This window comes from Sitophilus oryzae, unplaced genomic scaffold (assembly GCF_002938485.1).
Source record: "Sitophilus oryzae breed Bouriz unplaced genomic scaffold, Soryzae_2.0 scaffold_818_pilon_pilon, whole genome shotgun sequence".
In the NCBI taxonomy this organism is placed as follows: Eukaryota; Metazoa; Arthropoda; class Insecta; order Coleoptera; family Curculionidae; genus Sitophilus; species Sitophilus oryzae.
The window spans coordinates 417132-443700 of record NW_022147437.1 but is presented as its reverse complement, the minus strand read 5'-3'; the positions used below and the strand labels follow the sequence as shown (position 1 = coordinate 443700).

The 26569-nt window shown below is 32.9% G+C and overlaps 1 protein-coding gene across 1 annotated transcript in view; it reads right to left on the bottom strand.

Moving 5' to 3' along the window:
• Positions 1 to 9726: 9726 nt before the first annotated feature.
• The window catches only part of LOC115889659, a 28162-nt gene continuing 11319 nt past the window's right edge, over positions 9727 to 26569 (bottom strand). The window contains exons 4-7 of the mRNA XM_030909716.1: positions 18548 to 18726; positions 13444 to 13742; positions 13233 to 13385; positions 9727 to 10095 (exon numbers count right to left, since the gene is read on the bottom strand). Of these exons, the coding sequence (XP_030765576.1) occupies positions 9777 to 10095; positions 13233 to 13385; positions 13444 to 13742; positions 18548 to 18726 (950 nt within the window). The 3' untranslated portion in view covers positions 9727 to 9776. The remainder of the gene's footprint in view (positions 10096 to 13232; positions 13386 to 13443; positions 13743 to 18547; positions 18727 to 26569) is intronic.

Sequence of the window (26569 nt, the reverse complement as noted above, 5' to 3'; positions counted from 1 at the left end):
TCAAATTAGGATGTTGCATAGAAATGCTAGATGGGGGCGCTTTACGTTTGGCGACAGAGTTTTTGCTCTCTCGCTTCTCAAGCAAAGCCCAAAAGCTTACAAATTATTATAAGCAATATTTGCTTTTCCATCACACAAAAACTGTTATGAATTTACTGAACAAAATTCATTTTATCCTAACTAATACATTGTACCAAATAATATGGGAACTTTACTGATTTCAATACAACAATAATTGTAATCTTTAGATAAAGCTTGTGTACTAATGTTTGATAAAATATCCCGTAGAGGCAGCAATAAGCAGTTGTTAAAGATATTTTCATAAAACTGAGACCGGATCAGAAGAATATTGCACGTCGCTTGGATGGCCAAAATGCCAGTAACAAAAATCATTCTTATTACAGTAACACTACTCATTTTTAAGGAACAAGACATCAGAGCGACGTTTGAATTTCATCAATTGTCAAATTAGGATGTTGCATAGAAATGCTAGATGGGGGCGCTTTACGTTTGGCGACAGAGTTTTGCTCTCTCGCTTCTGAAGCAAAGCCCCAAAAGCTTACAAATTATTATAACTTAACATTTGCTTTTCCATCACGCAAAAACTGTTATGAATTTACTGAATAAAATTCATTTTACTAATAACATTTCGTACCAAATAATATGGGGAACTTTACTGATTTCAATACAACAATAATTGTAATCTTTTTAGATAAAAGCTTGTGTACTAATGTTTGATAAAATATCCGTAGAGCCAGCAATAAGCAGTTGTTAAAGATATTTTCATAAAACTGAGACCGGATCAGAAGAATATTGCACGTCGCTTGGATGGCCAAAATGCCAGTAACAAAAATCGTCTTGTTACAGTAACACTACTGATTTTTAAGGAACAAGACATCAGACGACGTTTGAATTCATCAATTGTCAAATTAGGATGTTGCATAAAAATGCTAGATAGGGGGGCGCTTTATGTTTGAGGACAGAGTTTTTGCTCTCGCTTCTCAAAGCAAAGCCCAAAAGCTTACAAATTATTATAAGCAACATTTGCTTTTCCATCACACAAAACTGTTATGAATTTACTGAATAAAATTCATTTTACTAATAACATTGTATGCCAAATAATATGGGAACTTTACTGATTTCAATACAACAATAATTGTAATCTTTAGATAAAGCTTGTGTACTAATGTTTGATAAAATATCCGTAGAGGCAGCAATAAGCAGTTGTTAAAGATATTTTCATAAAACTGAGACCGGATCAGAAGAATATTGCACGTCGCTTGGATGGCCAAAATGCCAGTAACAAAAATCGTCTTATTACAGTAACACTACTCATTTTTAAGGAACAAGACATCAGAGCGACGTTTGAATTTCATCAATTGTCAAATTAGGATGTTGCATAGAAATGCTAGATGGGGGCGCTTTACGTTTGGCGACAGAGTTTTTGCTCTCTCGCTTCTCAAGCAAAGCCCAAAAGCTTACAAATTATTATAAGCAACATTTGCTTTTCCATCACGCAAAACTGTTATGAATTTACTGAATAAAATTAATTTTACTAATAGCATTGTACCAAATAATATGGGAACTTTACTGATTTCAATACAACAATAATTGTAATCTTTAGATAAAGCTTGTGTACTAATGTTTGATAAAATATCCGTAGAGGCAGCAATAAGCAGTTGTTAAAAGATATTTTCATAAAACTGAAGACCGGATCAGAATATTGCACGTCGCTTGGATGGCCAAAATGCCAGTAACAAAAATCGTCTTATTACAGTAACACTACTCATTTTTTAAGGAACAAGACATCAGAGCGACGTTTGAATTTCATCAATTGTCAAATTAGGATGTTGCATAGAAATGCTAGATGGGGGCGCTTTACGTTTGGCGACAGAGTTTTTGCTCTCTCGCTTCTGAAGCAAAGCCCAAAAGCTTACAAATTATTATAAGCAACATTTGCTTTTCCATCACGCAAAACTGTTATGAATTTACTGAATAAAATTCATTTTACTAATAGCATTGTACCAAATAATATGGGAACTTTACTGATTTCAATACAACAATAATTGTAATCTTTAGATAAAGCTTGTGTACTAATGTTTGATAAAATATCCGTAGAGCCAGCAATAAGCAGTTGTTAAAGATATTTTCATAAAACTGAGACCGGATCAGAAGAATATTGCACGTCGCTTGGATGGCCAAAATGCCAGTAACAAAAATCGTCTTGTTACAGTAACACTACTGATTTTTTTAAGGAACAAGACATCAGAGCGACGTTTGAATTTCATCAATTGTCAAATTAGGATGTTGCATAAAAATGCTAGATGGGGGCGCTTTATGTTTGAGGACAGAGTTTTTGCTCTCTCGCTTCTCAAGCAAAGCCCAAAAGCTTACAAATTATTATAAGCAACATTTGCTTTTCCATCACGCAAAACTGTTATGAATTTACTGAATAAAATTCATTTTACTAATAGCATTGTACCAAATAATATGGGAACTTTACTGATTTCAATACAACAATAATTGTAATCTTTAGATAAAGCTTGTGTACTAATGTTTGATAAAATATCCGTAGAGGCAGCAATAAGCAGTTGTTAAAGATATTTTCATAAAACTGAAAGGACGGATCAGAAGAATATTGCACGTCGCTTGGATGGCCAAAATGCCAGTAACAAAAATCGTCTTATTACAGTAACACTACTCATTTTTTAAGGAACAAGACATCAGAGCGACGTTTGAATTTCATCAATTGTCAAATTAGGATGTTGCATAGAAATGCTAGATGGGGGCGCTTTACGTTTGGCGACAGAGTTTTTGCTCTCTCGCTTCTCAAGCGAAGCCCAAAAGCTTACAAATTATTATAAGCAACATTTGCTTTTCCATCACGCAAAACTGTTATGAATTTACTGAATAAAATTAATTTTACTAATAGCATTGTACCAAGATGTTGCATAAAACGCGGGGCGCTTTACGTTTGGCGACAGAGTTTTTGCTCTCTCGCTTCTGAAGCAAAGCCCAAAAGCTTACAAATTATTATAAGCAACATTTGCTTTTCCATCACGCAAAACTGTTATGAATTTACTGAATAAAATTCATTTTACTAATAGCATTGTACCAAAAATTATGGGAACTTTACTGATTTCAATACAACAATAATTGTAATCTTTAGATAAGACTTGTGTACTAATGTTTGATAAAATATCCGTAGAGCCAGCAATAAGCAGTTGTTAAGGATATTTTCATAAAACTGAGACCGGATCAGAAGAATATTGCACGTCGCTTGGATGGCCAAAATGCCAGTAACAAAAATCGTCTTATTACAGTAACACTACTGATTTTTTAAGGAACAAGACATCAGAGCGACGTTTGAATTTCATCAATTATCAAATTAGGATGTTGCATAAAAATGCTAGATGGGGGCGCTTTACGTTTGACGACAGAGTTTTTGCTCTCTCTCTTCTCAAGCAAAGGCCAAAAGCTTACAAATTATTATGAGCAACATTTGCTTTGCCATCACGCAAAACTCTTATGAATATACTAAATACAATTCATTTTACTAATGCCAGTGTCCCAAAAATTATGCGAATTTTACTGATTTCAATATAACAATTGTAATCTTTAGATAAAACTTGTGTACTAATGTTTGATAATATATCCGTAGAGCCAGCATTAACTTATGACAAGAAATGAGATTAAATTATAAAATTTGCTGATTTAGACCAAAAAAGAGATTTGTAGACCATGCCTTGATGTTTATGCTACAAGGAATAAGAAAAAGTGGAAACAGCATCTCCTTCCATTTTACTATAAGCTGAATGCTGATCAGCTGAAAGTGTAAATTAGATATACAATTATCGCACTTCAGCAAATAGGGCTAAATGTGATCTGCACTGTTTGCGAGCAATATGCTGCAAATATTAATGCAATAAAAAAATAATAAGGGAATCGCCAAGGAATGCACAAGCAGATGTATTTGAAATAGGGCAATATTATCTTTTTTGATAAAATTGATCAGAAATATAGCAAATAAATTAAGATGAATATGAAAGACAATATAGGTAAAGAGGCTAATTAGGATATTGTACACCTATATGAAATGGATAAAGGTGATTTAACACAATATGTGAACTTGTGTTTAACACAAGAATGTGAAAAACCAAAAACTCAGTATCGAAAAATTTTTTCGTATGTGACTCTTTTATTTATAAAAATTATTTCAAAATATGCTTTTGGTCTTCATTTAAAAAAGAAGTTAAGCGGATATTTTACAGCAAAACTATTCAATCCATTTTTATGTAAAGATCATGATGTTGTTTAATATATTATATAGATGCATTTCTAACATTCTATATAGATAAATATATACAAAAAATATACATTTAATTTTGAGAAGCCCTGTTAAAATTTAATATTAAATAAAATTTATAAGCGATGTACCAACAGGATGCGTGGCTGGTGGAACGATCAGTCTCTAGCGACCAACATCGGAGGACCTGGCAAACGTCGTTGAAATAGCCTCCTAGGGGCAATGGGTATCACCCTTCTAGCGGCCACATTTTCGACCCCACAAGTGGGAATCAAAATGGGAAACAATTAATAATAGCTAAAGAACAAAATCCGATCGAAAATTAGAACAAATTCAGCAACCTTTCATTAGGGGTTAGATTCTTTTCAAACAGACCTAGATCGGATACAGATATACTAATTGTAATGTTTATGCAATATATGTAATGTTCAAGAAGATAGTAAGATTTGGATTCGGATGGGGGTTTTGAATAAACAAAGAATAATAGATGTATCGGCGTTGTATGCAAAGTTTGGGGACTTATTTTGTAAACCTTTAGCAGAATTTCACGCAACAACCAGATGTGATTCTAATCTGGCATTATTTCGCAAATGGCCTTTACAAATTCTTCGAAAGAAAAATTCATATGTATTTTTATATAGTTTCAAAACATCGTCAATAGAGCTCGATTTGCATACCGTTTTGTGCTAGGTTATACACTTTATACATTTCAGAACAAATTTTAAGGAACAAGATAGCAGACCGATGTTTGAATTTCATTAATTGACAAATTAGGATGTTGCATAAAAATGCTAGAAGGGGGCGCTTTACATTTAACGAAAGAGTTTTTGCTCTCTCTCTTCTTTCGACAACTCCCCTATGCCTCGTTAGATGTTTTATGCAATTAAGATAATAAGATTTGGATATAGACGGGGGTTTGGAATAAAAAAAGAACAATAAATGTATCGGCGTTGTATGCAGAGCTTGGAGACTTATTTTGTAAATAGTTAGCAGAATTTCACGCAATAACCGGATGTGACTCTAATCTAGCATTATTTCGAAAAAGAAAGACATAGCCTTTACAAATTCTTCGAAAGAGTGAAGATTTTCAAAAAGCGTTCGACGAAAGGGGCTATGACAATTCCAACATTTCTGCTGTTTTTCCCAAACTAGAAAAATTCATATTATGTATTATATATAGTTTCAAAACATCGTCAACAGCGCTCGATTTGCATACAATTTTGTGCTAGGTTATGCACTTATACATTTCAGAAAAATTTTAAGGAACAAGATAACAGAGCGATCGATGTTTGAATTTAATTAATTGACAAATTAGGATGTTACATAGAAATTCTAGAAAACGGCGCTTTACATTTGACGACAAACTTTTTGCTCCCTCTTCTCAAGCAAAGCCCAAATTCTTACAAATTATTAAGTCATTAACTGAGTAAAATTCATTTTACTACTGGTATAGTACGAAAAGTTTTGGATACTTCACTGCTTTCAATACAAGAATTATAATTTTTAGATAAAACTTGTGTACTTATGTTTGTTAAAATTTCCGTAGAGCCAGCATTAACCTATGACGAGAAATGGGATTAAATTATAGGATTTGCTCATTTTAGAGCAAAAAAGAAGTTTGAGATTTGCAGACAATGCCTTGGTGTTTACGGTACAAGGATTAAGGAAGGAAATACCTACCTCCATCCATTTTATTCAAGGGTGAATAAATTCTGATCAGCTGAAAGTGTTAATAGAGATACAATTATCGCACTTCAGCAAATAAGGCTAAATGTAATCTGCACAGTTTGTTATCAATATGCTGCAATAAAAAAATAATAATGGGATCGGCAAGAAAAAGTGGATATGCAGATATATTTGAAACAGCGCAACATGAAATTGTTGCCATTTACTATCCACCATATTTGTTAAATAGGATGAGAAAAAATTTAACAGCAAAGTAATTAATATTTATGGACAACAATGTCGATAAAGAGGCTAATTAGGATATTGTACACCTATATGAAATGGATGGAGGTGATGTTAATACAAGAATGGGCAACAAATTGACTGATGCTCCTTGCTACAAAGATAAATTGTTAAAAATGAAAGTCAAAAATCCAGCCCAAGTTTTTTCTCACAGCTTCCTCAACATTGAAATGGACAGTTAAATAGGGTAAGCTTCATTTTAAATTAAATATTTTAGACTTTAATCTTGTACTGTATTTCACTTGTTTATTGCTTAAATTAGATAATAAAAAGAAATATTTTGTTATAAGCCAGCCAAGACTTGTTCCGCCAGAGTGTATATACATTTAAATCTGTTAGGTTTATAACATCAAAAGGTGAGAAGATTCCACCGTCAATCCAGAATTGGATAAAAACTTTAAAGAGATTCATATTCCTGTTCAAAAAGTTACACAAACTTGGCTTTAAATATTTTTCTCTCAGAAGGGTTAACCAAGACAAGTTTTTAGGGTGTATAAGGAGTCATGGCTTCCGGAATGTGAATCCTACATGCTATTTCTTTATCTCGTCGTACAAAACGTTAATAATAAACAATTTTACCTCCCCACATGCAACACTCAAACTGTGAAGAGGACGATAAAACAGTTTTAAGTTTTATAAATTTTTTATTAAATTTCATACATGTTCAAGAAGAGGTTTCTGAGGAACACGAGGCACCAGAATTTAATATAGAATTTGAGGCTCGATAAAATACTGCAATTGTTGTTGCATAAGTAGGCAGATTAAAGAGAAAATAGGTACTTTTTTGTTCTATATGTTTAACCCTTAAGTACTCGCGTGGGCACCTGACAGGCGCTAAGAAAATTTTAAACTTCAATATATTTTATTGCTTTATGCCTACTCCAATGGGCTTTTGTGTATTCCTGGAGGCAATATTCTAAAATACAATAGACTTGATAATTCAATATAGTATTAATTGGTTTCAGGTATATTATAAACAATGCATCCTCTGGTGCCTCTACGGCTAGAGCTATAATGCCCTGGATCAAAGAATAGACACTAAAAACAAATATATTTTAACTGCTCAGACTATATGTTCAGACCATTCCAAAAATGTGTATAATGAACGTTTTCAAAATGATTAATTTCATTCTAGGGGCACTAGGTTTAAATTTTGCGATTAGGCATTTAGAAGTAAAACTTCATATAAACCATTTATGTAAGCAACTTTTTTTGAGATATACGTATTACATATTCATTCAATGCCTAAATATTTCTATTTAATTTAGTTCAGTATATAAAAATGCACAATTTAAATAAATTTTACTAATTATTTACCCTGGCGCCTCCCAGGCGCCACGCGAGTTGTTACGTCTGTAAAACATACGCGAATGCTTAAGAGTTAAACCAGATGTATACGTCATCATTGTTCAAACATTTTAGCATTCTGCATTAAAATATACCATCTGCACCAATGCTTCACATCTCGAATGTTGAACTTCAGAAGAGGTTGTTGGCTACAATAAAACAAAGTGCACAAGAAACCAGAGACTCAATTCAGTTCATAGGAAACCGTGAGAAATATTCAAATTTTGATACTGCAGTCTCGGGTTCTTTTTTTGAAAAAATTACAATGGCGCAAACGGATCGTGGCTATCTTGATCGGTTTCGAAGCTACAGGGGGATTCTCAAATGTTGTACTTTTTGAAGATGTTCGATAGTTTGTTTATTTCAGCAACCAAGGAAAAATGAATTATACATTCTAAAGGCACTTTTCTGTGTAGAATGCAGTGGCGTAGTCAGACTTTTTTCGAAAAAAATATTTTTTGAGATATTAACTATACTTATATTTTTTTAAATAGGACCCCCTGTATATTTTTAAATTTTCTTATTCAGCTTGGAATGGGCTTCCCGAAAATATATAACTCTCTATATTTATTTTCACTATTAACCTCAACATTTCAAATTTTTCTTAAAATATCCACTTGGTGGATAGTAGGCCGCGCCGAGGAACAAAGTAAACGGTTGTCATGGTGATCCGAACATACCTTTGATGGATGCGAAACATTTCATTTCAACAGATTGAAGTGTGTGTATTTTAAATAATAAAAAAATTAGCAAATTTGAAAATTTTGAGGAATATAATATGTTAGAATGTTATATTGAGTCTAACAAACATAAGCAAATGGCAGCTGATTTATATTTTGAGCGGTATCTAGAGCGCGAGCAACCAAACCCAGCCATTTTTAAAAGGTTAGAAGATAGTTTAATCAATTTTGGATCTTTTCAAAAACCGCGTCCCAAAAAATTATCAGAAAGAAGATGAAGAAAATCAGTATATTATTGTCCTCGGAGTTAAATAAAATTTACAATACCAAACAAATAAAAAATAAGTGTGACAGAAACAAAAAAACATATTTTAATATAATCTCAAGAGGTTACTTCAATCGGGCTTCTCAGTTAATATGAAAAAAACACAAAGACTACATTACATGTTCAGACTGCTGCCCATTATTATCTAGACACAGTTGGTACCGTCTCCGCACGCCGCCGCGCGCCGCTAACAGAATTTCAATAGCTCTACTTGATGTTGTTGGATCTAGTGTTACGGCTTCGAGGACATTAATATATTGATTTTATTCATCTTCTTTCTGATAATTTTTCAGGCCCGGTTTTTGAAAAGATCCAAAATTGATTAAACTATCTTCTAACCTTTTAAAAATGGCTGGGTTTGGTTGCTCGCGCTCTGGATACCGCTCAAAATATAAATCAGCTGCCATTTACTTACATGTTTGTTAGACTCAATATAACATTCTAACATATTATTATATTTCTCAAAATTTTCAAATTTACTCATTTTTTATTATTTAAAATACACACACTGCAATCTGTTGAAATGAAATGTCCCGCATCCATCAAAGGTATGTTCCGATCACCATGACAACCGTTTACTTTGTTCCTCGGCGCGGCGCCGGCGTGGATATTTTAAGAAAAATTTGAAATGTTGAGGTTAATAGTGAAAATAAATATAGAGTGTTATATATTTTCGAGAAGCCCATGCCAAGCTGAATAAGAAAATTTAAAAATATACAGGGGGTCCTATTTAAAAAAAACATAAGTATAGTTAATATCTCAAAAAATATTTTTTTCGAAAAAAGTCTGACTACGCCACTGCATTCTACACAGAAAAGTGCATTTAGAATGTATAATTCATTTTTCCGTGGTTGCTGAAATAAACAAACTATGGAACATCTTCAAAAAGTACAAAATTTGAGAATCCCCCTGTAGCTTCGAAACCGATCAATGTAGCGACGATCTGTTTGCGCCATTGTAATTTTTTCAAAAAAAGAACCCGAGACTGCGGTATCAAAATTTGAATATTTCTCACGGTTTCCTAGATACCCTATAGAAACAACCAAAATGGTCCACCCTGTTCAATAGAGCATTAAAATAAAACTGTACTGATGTATACAATTGTTATATTTATATAATATATACTTATAATTAGAGTTAGATTTTTATCTTAACATACAGGCTTACTTTTCTTACAAGGTCTTTTATTGTCACTTTTAACGTCAGAGCAATCTTTACTATTTTCTTTGTTGATTTCCACGAGCCTAATGGCTTTTAAGACGCCCGCACATTCCTGCAGGAAGAATCCCACGGCTTCTGCTATTGGGCTGCACAAATCCCGAAGAGATGCGGCAATATTAAAGACAAATATTAAAATTGGTTGAAAGATTCCGTTGAATAAAGTTGCAAGAAGAGGTTTGAAAAAATAATCCGAAGCCAGCTGAACCAGTCCAATAGTTAAAGGACGAAATATACTGTATAGTATAAACCTAGAAGGATAAATAAAAATACAAATTTAAAACAGTACAATTAAATTATAGTAATCGAAAAACAATTTCCGATGCACGTGATCATCTTTGAGTGACAAGCGATGGCGACAGCGCTGCCAGATTGTGATGGATTTATGAGATGAATCTTAATTTAAAATTGACAACATATTTATTATATCATTTTTTAAAGAGTTTTACGTTTTATTTTTAATTTAATAACTAATATTTTAGTGATTAATTGATCTATTTTACTTATTACATATTGGCAAAAACTAGTCCATTATGAAGATTATTATAAGCGTTATTAAGGGTTATTTATTTATTGATGTACATCTTACAACGCCATAAGTGGTAGTAACAAGTAAGAGGGTGCTATTAATGCACAAACTAATAATCACAGAATTTAATAAAAACTAACTTTGAAAGTGGTGTAATGTGCTTATCAATCAAACTTACTTTTCTGACTGCAGTCAAGGGTAATAAAGGACCTTTATTGTCACGTTCTCATTCAAAATAGGTCAGTCAATCTAGAGGTTGAGGTGGAAAAAATTAGTAACCAACCGATCTCAACGGGAATCTGTAGATAATGATCTCCTATTTAACCCCTCAAAAGTCCCATTCGGTCCCAGTGGGGGAAGTTTGAAAAAAACCGCCGCCATCTTGGACTTCTTCGTTTTTTTCAAATATCTCCGTTTGCATAACTTTTTTCGAAAAAACTAAAGATATATTTTTTGTAGAGAATTAAATTTAGAATATTTTAACTTCAATCGTTTTATTTGTAAAATAAATAGTAATAGAGATAAAGCAATTTTTTACTATAATGTTTTATTAAGTTTCCAGTGTTTTTAAACGAATAAGCTTTAATTTTTGCGTTAACAGTATAGTGTTAATATAGATAAACAAGTATAAATTTAAGCATTATAACAATTAAAAATAACGTTTAAATATTATTTATTAAATAAAATTATTGTTGAAAAAATTATTATTAAATTAAAGTTATTAAATGAAATCTGCTATGACGTCATCCTGAGCGTCATTTTCGTCCTCACCTAAAATACAAAAGTTTGTGCAACTGATTCCGTAGCACTAACCAGACTTTGAAGAATATTTAAGACCCAGTTTTCTAGAAGAGCAATTATTAAAGCACTGACTCTCTTTGCAATTGCAAAAAAATAATTTTAGTAGGTCAGGAGGCGCCACAACTTCTGTTGATTAAATAGGTGTCAGATTGCCTTTTTGATCTTTCTTCCATCCATATTGTAAAGGATCGAACTTGTTGCCAATCCATTCTTGAATCTAAAAAATACAACTTATAACATTTTCTATAATAGATATATATCTTTACAGATACCAGAAAGTATGTCCTGAGTAAATGGAGTCTTGCAGAGTTCTCAGTTGGAGGCAAATTAGGTAAATTGAAGGTAGTCTTAAAGGCTTATCTTGATGTAATAATATTGTATAGAGTGTATCTCAGATGGTTAATATGTTTAATATAGCTTGGACAGTAATATAGCTTTAAAAGATAATTTAATCCTGACTGAAACAAGTCAAAAATGAAAAAAGATGACTATCTTTGTCAATACCTCGACGCATTTTTAGAAAAAAATGCTAACAAAGATGACTTGTTTCAGTCAGGATAAAATTATCATTTAAGGCTATATCAGTGCCCAAGCTATATTAAACATATTAACCAGTTGAGATACACTCTATACAATAGGATTACATCAAGACAAACCCTTAACTGAGAATTCTGCAAAACTCCATTTACTCAGGACATACTTTCAGGTAACTGTCAAGATACCTATATCTATTACAGGAAATGTTATAAGTTGTATTTTTTAGATTCAAGAATGGATTGGTAACAAGTTAGATCCTTTACAATATGGATTGAAGAAAGACCAAAAAGGCAATCTGACACCTATTCAATCAACAGAAGATCCTGACCTACTAAAATATTTTTTTTGCAATTGCAAAGACAGTGCTCTAAAAATTGCTCTTGTAGAAAACTGGGTCTTAAATGTTCTTCAAAGTGTGGTTAGTGCTACTAAATCAATTGCACAAACTTTTATTTTAGTTGAGAACGAAAATGACGCTCTGGATGACGTCACAACAGATTTCATTTAATAACTTTAATTTAATAATAATTTTTTTAACAATAATTTTATTTAATAAATAATATTTAAACGTTATTTTTAATTGTTTTAATGTTTAAATTTATACTTGGTTTATCTATATTAACACTATACTGTTAACTCAAAAATTATAGCTGATTCGTTTAAAAAAACTGGAAAATTTATAAAACGTAGAGTAAAAAATTGCTTTATCTTTATTACTATTTATTTTAGAGAAAAAATGATTGAATGTAAAATATTTTAAATTTAATTCTCTACAAAAAACATATCTTTAGTTTTTTCGAAAAAAGTTAAGCAAACGAAGATATTTGAAAAAAACGAAAAAATCCAAGATGGCGGCGGTTTTTTTCAACCTTCCCCCACTGGAACCGAATGGGACTTTTGAGGAGTTAAATAGGAGATCATTATCTACATATTCCCGTTGAGATTGGTTGGTTACTAATTTTTCCACCTTTACATATAATACTCGGCTACGTTTACTGGCCTAAAATGGTATTAAAAAAACAGGGAAGCTACAAGCTCTTTGCTTCGATTGTTTAAATGCTTCGGCATATTTTCAACACACAATTTCAAGAAATGCAATACAAAAACTCAAAAATTTAGTTCTTAAAGAACTGTTTGTGCTTAAAAGTGCAATTTAAAATAAAAAGACTATGAAAATAGGCAAAAAACGAGAATTACTCACAAAGATTCAACAACACGATATTATACAAAATAATGACTGACATTAGGATAATTGTCAAATAATAAAGGACAACATTGCTGAACACGGCGCAATCTGATCAATATAGCAATAATAAAATTCGGTTTACACTAATTTTTGTTACAATTTTGCTCTATAAAGTAAAATGAAGAGCTGCTCGGTATCTTAAATTATACAACAAATTTATACATTTTTGCCAACATTTCATTTAGTCAGGTTTATAGACTAGTGTCAATTTCGATATGATTGATGACGTGCATCGGAAAATGTTTTGCGATTACAATAAAGAAAAATTCACCAACCTAAAGAATTGCAGCAAAAATGACGTGACAAAAGAAAATCCGATATGGATTGCACCAAAGATTTCTGCCCAAAATATCGTAGTGTATCTTTCAGTTTTAAATGCCAACTCTTCGCTGTGAATCATTGGTGGTGCATCAGTTGTTCGATAATGGCTTAAAATAATTTAAAATTAACCATTTTTAAACTTGAGACATAACATACTAAACATACGAAAAACAACCGTGATCGAAATAGTATACGTCTACCCTAGTTTTGCCATCTATATCGCAGAAAGTGGCTCTCTCAAAGGTTTTCTTCACTTTAGGACAATCCGTCTGAGATAAAAATAAATCATTCTCATGACACGCGTTGCCGCACTCATTATAATAAACTGGATCGTTTTGTTCTTGAATTTTTTCGTTGGCATTATTTTTCTTTTCTTTCGATGGGCTGCAATTTTCGAAACAATTCTGAAGGTGAGATGGGTCTTCTTTTGGAGGGATGCCTTCGACCAGGTCAAAAATGACGCGCTACAATTTAATAATATATTAGAAAGTAAATGTGAAATATTATAATCTATTTAATAAGCACTGCCCGTATTATTACAACAATACACAATTCTCTGATAGTATTTCCGGTTGCGTTGATATGGGAGTTTATAAATGTGTTTATTTTAGGTCAAAGAATTTATCTGTTCTTAGTTATCTGTTCGGCTAATAGTTTGCTTACACTTCGACAAATTAAAAATCCTTTTAGATTTCCTTCTGATAAAACATTTCTTGGATAATCTTGAACTTGAACTTTTTGCTTTAAGAAGCAATTATTTAGACACACGGAAAAAAAGCTAAATTGGCTTAAAGATTATTAATCTTGAACCAACTATGCTAGTTTCCCCATTCCGCAAATCTAGTTATACTTCTTTTCAAGAAAACCTTATCCTTAGAAGTTAAGAAAATTTATCTTTTATTTAAGATTTACCTAGTATTGAAATTAAGATTATAACTACACTCAAGACAATTCTAGATAAAATCTTGTACTCGGAACAAGATTACTACAACTACTTATACTTGTTTGTAAATTAGCAAATTATTGCATTAAGTATAGAAATTCTTTGTGTACATGTAATAATTACTTTATTCAAGTGTAAGTTGTAAGTGTTGTTACTATCGTTACAAGAGTTTGCTAGAAAGTTTTGAATATAAATTATCATATTTTCTAAAAAAAAGTATACTTAATCTTTATTGAACTTTACTTTTTATTGTTTCAAATCCCTTTACTCCTACTTTAAGTATATAGTGATTTCTGTTCGAGTATATCGTAATGTCTAATGAAGTGGTGCTTAATCTACGACAAGAGACTAGCCGGGTAGTTTATAAAGTTTTTTTGTTATCGTTTGTGCTTGTGATATGTGAAAATGGAGGACCTTCTTCAGGCATCTGAGATGACGGATTTGATCCCAAAATTTCAAGGTAAGTTTAGCAATAATCCTACATTATTTGAGGACACTGGTTGGAGGTTAAGGGGCTCCATTTTAATATGCATTATATCTTATAGACTGGTGGTAAACTAAGTATGGAATGATTCAATTATGTTTTAACAATTTTTATTATAGTTTCTCGTTTTTAATTAGCGATGCCGCTGGTCAATGTCTACCTATATTGGGAAATTACACAGTTTTATTGTATTTTCTTATTACGAAAAGCATATAATTTGGTAGGTACAAGCATGTAATTTGGCTAATCTGATTTAAAACGTATTAACCATATTCGGGGTTATTCTGGTGATATTTATTCCATACCTATTGTAAATGGAAATTTAAGTTTTTAGCATGTCCCAACTCTATTATATTCATGTATGTTACCGGAAACCCCGATTTTAGGATAAACTAATTTTTCCTAGGCCTAATCAGGGTATTCAAAGAGACGCGGGTTTGAAAAACTATTATGCCGCGCTTAAAGACTTTAGATAAGCAAAAAATTTTACCAAAACAAGGGTTTCTAACAAGATCGAACCCGAACCACCGAAAGCATAGGGAACACGTTACCGAATTTTGTGAAAACTATATAGTTTTTCGAACCCGCTTAATATTCGGCCTAGGAAAAACTCATTACTTTGACCTGGGGGCTGCCTACGCCATGTGGCGTTGTTCCTCTTCTTTTCTACTTAGTAAATTATTTATACATCTGTTTGCTGTTTCCCATAATAATTCACCTCCCTCAAGGTTTCTCATCATGTTCGTTTCAGTGAAATTCGTTCCAGTCCGCTGTCCTTAAAATTATCTCTCTCATCCTTCCATCTGGGACAATAGACTACATGCTCAACTTCGTCTATTTCACCACAAAATAAACATGACTCAGAGCTTGCCTGCCGCATCATAGATGTATTTTCGGAAGCACCCATTTCCAGACAGCATTTGTGTCAGGTGGTATCCCACTTCACCATGGTCTGTCAATCCATTGTTCAATGTTGGGTATAAGTCACCAGGTCTATCTTCCATATTTCCCTTTATCTCACTGATTCTGCCACTCTTCCATTACAACTTTCCTGGCTATTTGTTTGAGCTCTCCCCTGTATCTATCCGGAGCTACATATAACAATTGTGAATGTATTACACTTACAAGAATTCTACGCTTTGATGCCCTAGGACTCCCTATATTCGGCATTAGTTTTGATAATGCTGCTAGAGTTTTTTCCGCTTTAGTGATTGTTTGAGTAACATGTTCTAAGAATGTTGTTTTACTATCTAATCAGACTCACGATCAATGTTTCCCCAACATCAAAAATAATGCAGGTGTGGTGCCAGTTTTTGTTTGGTGGTTAGAATTACGGCCTCTGTTTTTTGTGGCGCAATCACTACCATGGCTACATCATCCGCGAAGCCAGTGAGAGTAATACCCTCTGGCATATCAAACTTCAACAGGGGATTGTACAAAATGTTCCACAATGTGGGACCAAGAATAGATCCCTGCGGAATTTATTCTTACCGGAAAATAGTCCTTAGACCAAAGCCTGTAGTTTTAGATGAAACCTAGAAAAGCATAGAAAAAGCTAAAAGATGATTAAAAAAATCTGGAAAGGGAGTACGTTATATTATTTTTGAATACAGGTTCAGAAGATGATCATTTATTTTTACCCTGGCGACTATCATGATTTGATGAATTGTGAAAATTTAGAAAGGAATCACACATTTTTAATTTGAATATTTTTCAAATAAGTTGATATCTATAGGCATTAATGATGTAACGAATATCTATTTTTAGCCATGTCCAAAAAAAACTACTTTTTAAATGTAAAAAATTGGCATTATAAATATACTATCAATTTTTGAGTCTTTAATACTTTAAATACATTATTACATTGTGACATAAACTTTCCTTTTATTGAAAATTTAAGTCAAAATATTGCGAACGGCTACTCTTATATCGGAGGCGGTGGGAACAAGCTTTTTGCTTCTGCACTTGACTAAAAAAATGATACCCACCTATACCTTACATTGCATACCAAAGGGCGCCACTTATTTCAAAAAGATACTGATACTTTACAAAGGATAGTACAAACTGAAATAAGAAAATTTGTACAAGTGTATTAATTGAATGGAAACTAAAATTAGTATAGCTATTAAACATTTTGAGAAACTGGATCAACCAATGAAACAATTCAAATACCCAAAAAAATAAGATTTATTACTTGTTAGAAATATTCGGTACCTATTCGGCACAGCAGTTATGTACATTAATATACAAGAAAGATGTTTAAGAAACTCTATCTTAAAACTTGTTTAAAATCAAATTATATATTTTCAAATATTATTCAAACAATTATAATATAAAAAGAATACTTTTAGAGACGGTCTTGGTTTTATTCGAATATTAAATATCTAAATTTTAATTGACTTATTACGAAGATTCATGAACCTTTTTGTTTATATATAGTTAAGGGAAAAAGTTTAAAAGCTGTATCCAAGATTGCCCTTACAGGTCAAAGATTGTAATGATATAAAAGATTAACATAAATAGATGTTAAATCCGAATAATCAATTAATATAACATGATTATTTTAATAATCAAATACAAGTGAAATTTAAGCAATGCTGAGGCAAATACTTAAGCGTTAAAAAAAATATATAAAATTTAACAGAATGTTAAATTTTATAAATTAAGGGTTAAAGTAATGCTGAAGGCAAGTACTTAACCAGTTAAATGTAAAATGCTAAGAATAGTTAATTTCTTAACACACCAATGATTATTTAAAATCAAATTAATAAAAGTTTAGTTTACTATAAAAAATATACTGGCCTTGTATACCAAATTATACTAAAAAAGGATCTTCTTAATAATACAAAAACATCACAGCATCCAACTTCTCCTCAGAGGGGTGCAGGGCTGAAATTTAACCGAACAGGCTGCTACTGATTACTTCGGTGACTGAACAAGTAAGAAAAACTTGTGGAAAAACTTGGCATAAACTTCTAGAAAAATATGCAAAACAACTTGCAGAAAAAACGTCTAGAAAAATGTCTAGAAATACTTGAAGAAAAATACGAGGAAAAATGCTGAGAAAAATACGTAGAAAAATCTGTAGAAAAACCTAAAAATAAATGCACGGTATTAGTTAACCTTACATTTTAAAAAACTCGAAAAATTTACGAAGGTATTAATTTACCTCATTGTGAAGGCACACAATCAATAATTATTTAACATTTCTTCTCAAATAAGGGCTGGATACTTCTCATCAAAAAAAACTGGAATCTAAAAGAAAGGCATGTGAAGGTTTTTTCTACCGAATGGAATGTCAAGGAAAATCTTACCAAAACTATAGATCCACTAAAATCTCAATAATCGAAAGCTATATGGGATCTCCATCCATCTATGGGACAACAAAATCACAATATTTTTCCCATATTGTACCAGCCAAATAAATTTAATTCTCAAAATGGCACAGTGACCTCGGTAACGGCCAAATCCGAGGTGGCGATTTTGACGTTTCCCGTCTTGTCGATACACCAGGGTACGATCCAATATTTTCGATAGAGAGCGTTCCGAAATTTAAGTGTAGAAATGTAAAAAGAATATCGATACAATAATAAAATACCGTCTATAATAAAACAAAGTAGCATTTGGAAAATGAAAATGCTACAACATATGCAATATTGGTTTACAAGTCGTATTCAATAGATATAGTAGATTTAATATAGAGTAATATCTATCGAAAAATTAATAATTTATAATTAATTTAAACATTTTAATATAACTCTGCAAATACCATCAAGGGAGCATCTGAAGACCAGTAAAAAAATACTAATTGTGGTTTCTAGAGATGTTTAAGAATATCTTACCCTTGGTAAACTATTGTCATCTCCCCTATTTCTTTTCATATTCATCTTATAATATTCACAAGAATTATCATCGCATGGTTCCTGATATTTATGTGTCGACGGAACTTTATTTCTTAGCCAATTTATAATTCCACTCTTGGTTTTTTTTCTTGCAGCGCATTGTACATATTTAGGATTTTCTATAAAATAAAAAAATAATGAAGCAAAAATAAAACCCTTAAAAAATTAGTGCTGTCTGACACACTAATTTACTGATGTCCATCTTTCGTACACCACTGCAAATAAGAGCTGCTAATTACATAGGTGAACTTAGTTTATAACAACATAGATTGAAAAGTGGAAGTGGAAGCACATCCCTAAAGCCGGCCTTACACCAAGGCAACAATTGGCAACATGTAGTATGCCACGTTGTCGCATACGACATGTTGTCATCTGTTGCCATTGACGCATGCGACCTTGAAAAAGAGTAAATGGTGTTATTACGATTGTTTATCTTTTTTGCTGGGCGTTGATCTACCACGAGAGGGAACATCTACTGATATCAACACAAGAGACAAAAATGAGGTAATTTTTTTCACATCTAAATTTATTGCATAATACCTAATAATTTTAATGGTTCTTCGAAACAAAAAATTTAAAGGAAAATGCCTAATTTTATTGATATCGTTCCTGCCATGGAACTTTTCCTTCATCAGTCATAAAATAAGATTTAAATTCGTCCTGTATTTCTATTGCTGACGTAGCTGCTCTTCGAGGAATGTGACGTAAATTTCTGAGTCCTTTATCAGCTGTAGTGTCTGCTCTCCAAGATCCTGGAATATGTAACCCATCAGTCGTTTCGCAGTCAAAAGTTCCCGGAGGTGTGTATATACGCAGAAGTGTCACTTTTTCGAAGAAAATTGTGTAGATATATATATGCATGCTGTTACTATAACCTCGGCATTTTTCACATCCAAACATAATGGCTTTCTAATAGCAATCTAAATACGGAGCATATATAGCAGACCAAATGTCTTTTCTACAACTCTTCTTGCACGGGATAGTCGGTAATTAAAAATTCGTTGTGGTGATTGTTGCAAAGGACAAGGATATGGTTTCATTATATTTTCTTTCAGCGGGAAAGCTTCGTCCGCTACTATAACATATGGTGTGGCAGTTACTCTTCCTGGAGGTGGTTCTGGAGTAGGAATTGAAAGTTTATCTTCGTATAGTAAGGACGAAAAAGGAGTCGCGTTGAAAACGCCTCCGTCGACCTTGACATCCTACATGCGCGTATATAAACTGATAGTTTGCTTAGAGCCATTAGTACTATACTAAACGTCCCTTTGTAGTTGTAAAATGAACTTCCTGTATTTGCCGGGCATTGTATCAAAACATGTTTGCCATCTAAAGCTCCCAGACAATGTGGAAGATTCCAAGTCACTTCAAAATCCATAGCAATTTTTTTCCATTCTTGTGCGGTTGTTGGCATCTGAAAAATGTATACGAACAATTGAATTATATTCATTCAGACTTTCAGCTGATGAGCTGCTTTTTATTTTTACCTTTTCTATCTGTGACTTTAAGAAAAATGAACAATCCAGGAGAATATTCCGCTAAGAAGGAAGAAAAGAAAGGATATGTCAATAAGGAGAAAACCAAAAGTGCCGCAGGGGCTACAAGAGAGAAGCAAGAGAGTTACAAAGAATCCAAATCGATCACGTACACTTGCAAATATAAATAATAATGTGTTACATTATAATAATTGAATACTGCAATTTTTAAAATTACATATCAGTTTTTGAAGTGAAACTATTTTACACGCGTTGCGAGTAAAAATTCAAGGTCGTGGCCTAGCGACTCGAAAAGTGTAACGTAACCAAGAACGTAACGAAAAGTTGTAAGGATGAATTTTAAAATATTATCTCTAACCGATTGGGCTAAAATTTTGCATGGATGACAATACAAAATTATTGAGTTTTTGAGTTGGTACAGGCCCGCATTTAATAGCTGTCTAGGAGTGAGAATTTTCACTTCAAATATGCGGATATGGTGCACTTTAACTTTTTTTATTACAATTTACTGTAAAAAGTGGATGAGATATTGAATAATTTATGCTTCAAAATTTCTTTCTTTCAGAGTGCAGAAAATAGTTCAGACGAACAAAATTCGGTGGTTGAATATCGTGGTGATGAAGCTACGAAAAGTCAGAACACTCCAGTTTCGCAAGACTTATCATCAACTCCACGACAGAAGGTTTTTAAAAAAAACCATATGTAGTAGATCAACTGACGAAGGTAAAAGGCGTGCTGATGAAGCCTATGAAATTTTAAAGGCTAGTACTCGCAGAGATGAGTTTTCCATCTATGGTGAACATGGGGGAATGAAATTAGAAAGCTACAGCCAGCGGCGCAAAACATGTTTGCCATCTAAAGCTCCCAGACAATGTGGAAAATTCCAAGTCACTTCAAAATCCTTAGCAATTTTTTTCTATTCTTGTGCGGTTGTCGGCATCTGAAAAATGTATACGAACAATTGAATTATATTCATTCAGACTTTCAGCTGATGAGCTGCTTTTTATTTTTACCTTTTCTATCTGTGACTTAAATGAACAATCCACGAGAATATTCCGCTAAGAAGGAAGAAAAAAAAGGATATGTCAATAAGGAGAAAACCAAAAGTGCCGCAGGGGCTACAAGAGAGAAGCAAGAGAGTTACAAAGCATCCAAATCGATCACGTACACTTGCAAATATAAATAATAATGTTTTACATTATAATAATTGAATACTGCAATTTTTAAAATTACATATCAGTTTTTGAAGTGAAACTATTTTACACGCGTTGCGAGTAAAAATTCAAGGTCGTGGCCTAGCGACTCGAAAAGTGTAACGTAACCAAGAATGTAACGAAAAGTTGTAAGGATGAATTTTAACATATTATCTCTAACCGATTGGGCTAAAATTTTGCATGGATGACAATACAAAATTATTGAGTTTTTGAGTTGGTACAGGCCCGCATTTAATAGCTGTCTAGGAGTGAGAATTTTCACTTCAAATATGCGGATATGGTGCACTTTAACTTTTTTTTACAATTTACTGTAAAAGTGGATGAGATATTGAATAATTTATGCTTCAAAATTTCTTTCTTTCAGAGTGCAGAAAATAGTTCAGACGAACAAAATTCGGTGGTTGAATATCGTGGTGATGAAGCTACGAAAAGTCAGAACACTCCAGTTTCGCAAGACTTATCATCAACTCCACGACAGAAGGTTTTAAAAAAAAACCATATGTAGTAGATAAACTGACGAAGGTAAAAGGCGTGCTGATGAAGCCTATAAAATTTTAAAGGTTAGTAGTACTAGAGATGGGTTTTCCATCTATGGTGAACATGTGGGGAATGAAATTAGAAAGCTACAGCCAATGGCGCAAAACATGTTTGCCATCTAAAGCTCCCAGACAATGTGGAAAATTCCAGGTCACTTCAAAATCCTTAGCAATTTTTTTCTATTCTTGTGCGGTTGTCGGCATCTGAAAAATGTATACGAACAATTGAATTATATTCATTCAGACTTTCAGCTGATGAGCTGCTTTTTATTTTTACCTTTTCTATCTGTGACTTAAATGAACAATCCACGAGAATATTCCGCTAAGAAGGAAGAAAAGAAAGGATATGTCAATAAGGAGAAAATCAAAAGTGCCGCAGGGGTGTAACGTGCCAAAATTTCACTAGACTATTTTATTTATTTTTCTCAATTTTTTAACGCTAGTTGATATTATTATTAGCCTGAAATATCGATCAGTTCAGTCAGTAAACTAAGAATAAATAAATCGTACTTACATGTCAACAAAAGTAATTATTCCATCCTTATTTTTAACTAAACATATTTCACATTTAATAACACTTTTTTTGCAGCAAAATACTAGTTCAATTTAATACAATTTAATATTTATTTTAGCCGAAATAGATAAAATAATTCTTTCCGCCGTTAATTCTGTTTATTTACTAAATACGTAGGTTAGAAATTTTTGAACTGGACCGTCAAATATTTATTTAGATTTTTATTAGCATTAACTATAGACAACCCAAAATTTACTTTAATAAATTAATTATATATATTTTTGTATTTTATTTAACCAACAGTAATTATTGAGCCTATTGTCACTCATTAAATTTATGTTGCTCTATTTTAATTTTTAAGTAAAATTTTCTAAGCATAATTGTCTTTAAAATATCGTTATCGATCCGGTAAGAAAGTCAGTGGCGCTCTTAACCCGCCCCTACTCTCCGAATTTTCAGAGCTAGGGCATAAATTTGTTCGCGACTAGACCCCTGCAAATTCCATAAATATTTATTTTTTTTTAATCGCTAACTTAATATTTTTTTTCTTCGTATTTTTTTTACTTTTTTTTTCTAATTTTTTTTCTATTTTTTTTTAAATTTAAAAGAGCCGAGCTAAGGCCAAAACGCGTGACAGGGGCTACAAGAGAGAAGCAAGAGAGTTACAAAGAATCCAAATCGATCACGTACACTTGCAAATATAAATAATAATGTTTTACATTATAATAATTGAATACTGCAATTTTTAAAATTACATATCAGTTTTTGAAGTGAAACTATTTTACACGCGTTGCGAGTAAAAATTCAAGGTCGTGGCCTAGCGACTCGAAAAGTGTAACGTAACCAAGAACGTAACGAAAAGTTGTAAGGATGAATTTTAACATATTATTTCTAACCGATTGGGCTAAAATTTTGCATGGATGACAATACAAAATTATTGAGTTTTTGAGTTGGTACAGGCCCGCATTTAATAGCTGTTTAGGAGTGAGAATTTTCACTTCAAATATGCGGATATGGTGCACTTTAACTTTTTTTATTACAATTTACTGTAAAAAGTGGATGAGATATTGAATAATTTATGCTTCAAAATTTCTTTCTTTCAGAGTGCAGAAAATAGTTCCGACGAACAAAATTCGGTGGTTGAATATCGTGGTGATGAAGCTACGGAAAGTCAGAACACTCCAGTTTCGCAAGACTTATCATCAACTCCACGACAGAAGGTTTTTAAAAAAAAACATATGTAGTAGATCAACTGACGAAGGTAAAAGGCGTGCTGATGAAGCCTATGAAATTTTAAAGGCTAGTACTCGCAGAGATGGGTTTTCCATCTATGGTGAACATGTGGGGAATGAAATTAGAAAGCTACAGCTAACGGCGCAAATATATGTAAAACATGCCATTAACCATATTTTATTTGAAGCGGCTCTAGGGCACTATGATCATCCCAAGGATCAATTTCAACGGAATTCTCCATCATGTAGAGACTATAGCAGTACTTCATCACCAGGAGATAAACTAGCAAGATAAACCAGCAAAGTTATCAATAATCTCACTGATGCTGGGATACTGTTGCGATAGTTCGTGTCTTGTTTTGATATATGAGGAGTTAATTTAGTTAATAAATAGTGAAAATCAGTTAAACTCATTCTTGTAAAATTCTTGAAAAGGGCTCCGTCATCCGCGTTCAACTGAGACCAAAAACTTTCTTGGGGTAAGTTTCGTTGTGCAAAAATTGTCTATTCCACCACCTTCGTTTTTTTTTTCGTTTTTTCACTTGTTGGGCCAAAACGAGATACGCAGCAGCTGCAACTACAGGATCCGCCATAGATAAAAAAGTTTCGGCTACTGAATCTTGTATTTAATTTAGCTGCCTTGATATAAATGGATTCTCGCATGCTACAAAGTCGCACTAAACTGATTTGTGCAACCAAATGATTGTTGCATGCTACATGTTGCCAATTGTTGCCTTGGTGTAAGGCCGGCTTAACGGCAGCATTAGAACAATAGGTGAGAATAATATTATGGAATCGATCGTTAAACAACTCAATATGAGTTTCTGGATATTTTCAACTATTCTACAAATGAAACTTAGTGCAAAAAGGTGCTAACTAACATTTTTACAAAAATGGAAATTAGAGATGTGTCGTTCGTGAATGATTCGTTCACAATGATCGAATCTTTAGAAAGACCCGTGATTGACTCTGTCACCTCACGTGACCCTATCAATCATATGACCCGAAACACAAAATCCTCTCCTGCGTGTCTTACTGAATTTGAACCTAAAACAACGATCGGATCATTGAAGATTGAAATGAAAAACGAACCAAACGAACTCTTTTCACGTATCGCGTCGAATTAAACCCCGGCCCGTTCAACGATCAACGCAAACATCCGAGCCGCATTTTAATATTTAATTTACCGTAATTTACGTCTTATATTGTTTTCACATTATTAGTTAATCAAGCTTGGCATCGCGTTATCGCGATCGCGATAATATTTCTTCATAATGATTAAGATAAAATCATTCATGCATCATTTCATTCAGCGTTGCAAGTTTCGAATGTTCTGAATAAGTTACACTGAAATACAGTAAAGCGATCATTCATATGAACGAATCATGATGAACGGGTCATTTCAATGGATGACCTGGTGAGACACGGGTCACGGGAATGAACCGGGTCTTCCCATCCCTAATGGAAATATTTTACACAAGAAGGTGTTAACTGTCGCTCTATATGTTAGAAAAAACCCTAAGATATGAGATAGGCATTTATAACACTTATATAGATAGGAAATAACACTTTTATTTACACATAGTAACAGGCCAAACACGCATATAGGTGTAAACTCACTTCGATTAAGCAAAAACGTGACAACTGTAAACACTTTTTGCCATTTTAATCAGTGCAATCTTGTCGAGTCGAAAGACGCATATAGTCGTAGCGGTAGAACCCAAATACACGAAAAACGTTTCAAATAGTGATAGAAGCAAACCACTTGGTATAGGTGGTAAATACACATAAACAATCGATTTGACCCGCAGCACCTTATTGTAAGTGGAGGCAAATTCAAAATGGCGGCGTTTTTTAGAATTATGTACTGTTTTATTTGCTTCTTTTTTTTTAAGTTTTTTAATCGATTAAATTAATAAGTGTATTTTGAATTCAAACGCTAATAATAATAGAATTAATACTACACTAAGTATATGAAATTCAAAATGGCGGAATTTAGTTCTGTATTAATTAGTAGTTGCGAGTAAGTTTTGGTTCAAATCAAAAATGTATTACAAGCAGCAGCGCACCAAGAAGGTAATTGTGAGAAGACCCCCTTCCGTCCTCCCTTCCCCACCTGCCCACCCAAACAAAAAAAAATCCGAAGAAAAAATATTTTACCAAGCGACACCGATCCAGAATCATGCGATGGTATTGTTTACGATGGTACAGCTCTTGTACACTTTGTCATTCCCCGTTATAGCAAAACATTTCAAGAATATTTTGAACTGGAGCTTACCAAGTTGGTATGTTGAAAAAGATGCCGCAAAATGTGGAGCATTGCTCATTAATATTGTTTGGGATCAATATGTATTTCATAGCGTTAAAAATACTGTCTGTGAAGAACGAGGACATGGAATTCGCCGCCAAGTAACCGGCCTTACTAGACTTCCACCAAACTGGCCAGATTTCTTAAAAACCCATTAAACAAAATTGATCTCTTAATTTTTTAGCAATATCTTTTATAACAGTAGAAAGCAAAATAGTATATGTATCAAATATAGGTGACATAATTTACTCATCAGCAAAGGCAAACTTTAATTGTGTAAAATGTAGTACAAAAGAAGAAGCAGATGGCAGAATAATATTACATTTAAAGGATGCGGTGCAGCATGGGTCTCAGAACGTAGTAGTGCGAACAATTGATACTGATGTACTAGTACTATGTATAGCTTTTTACGCACAATTTAAATCTCTTGATCTCCAGAATTTATGGGGTTGAGGAACTCAGTTTCAGGGGAGAAGGTTCCTGCACGGAGAGTCTTAGGACATTGCACCTCCATGAACCCTTCCAAGACCGCTGGGTACTCTCAACAATGATTGAGAGTATGTGATCTCTGATCACATCCTTCACGAGGTGGCCCTGTTGAAACTGAACTCAGTGGATCTAGACCGGGAAGTCGATAAACATCTCCCAAGCTAAGCTGTTAGACA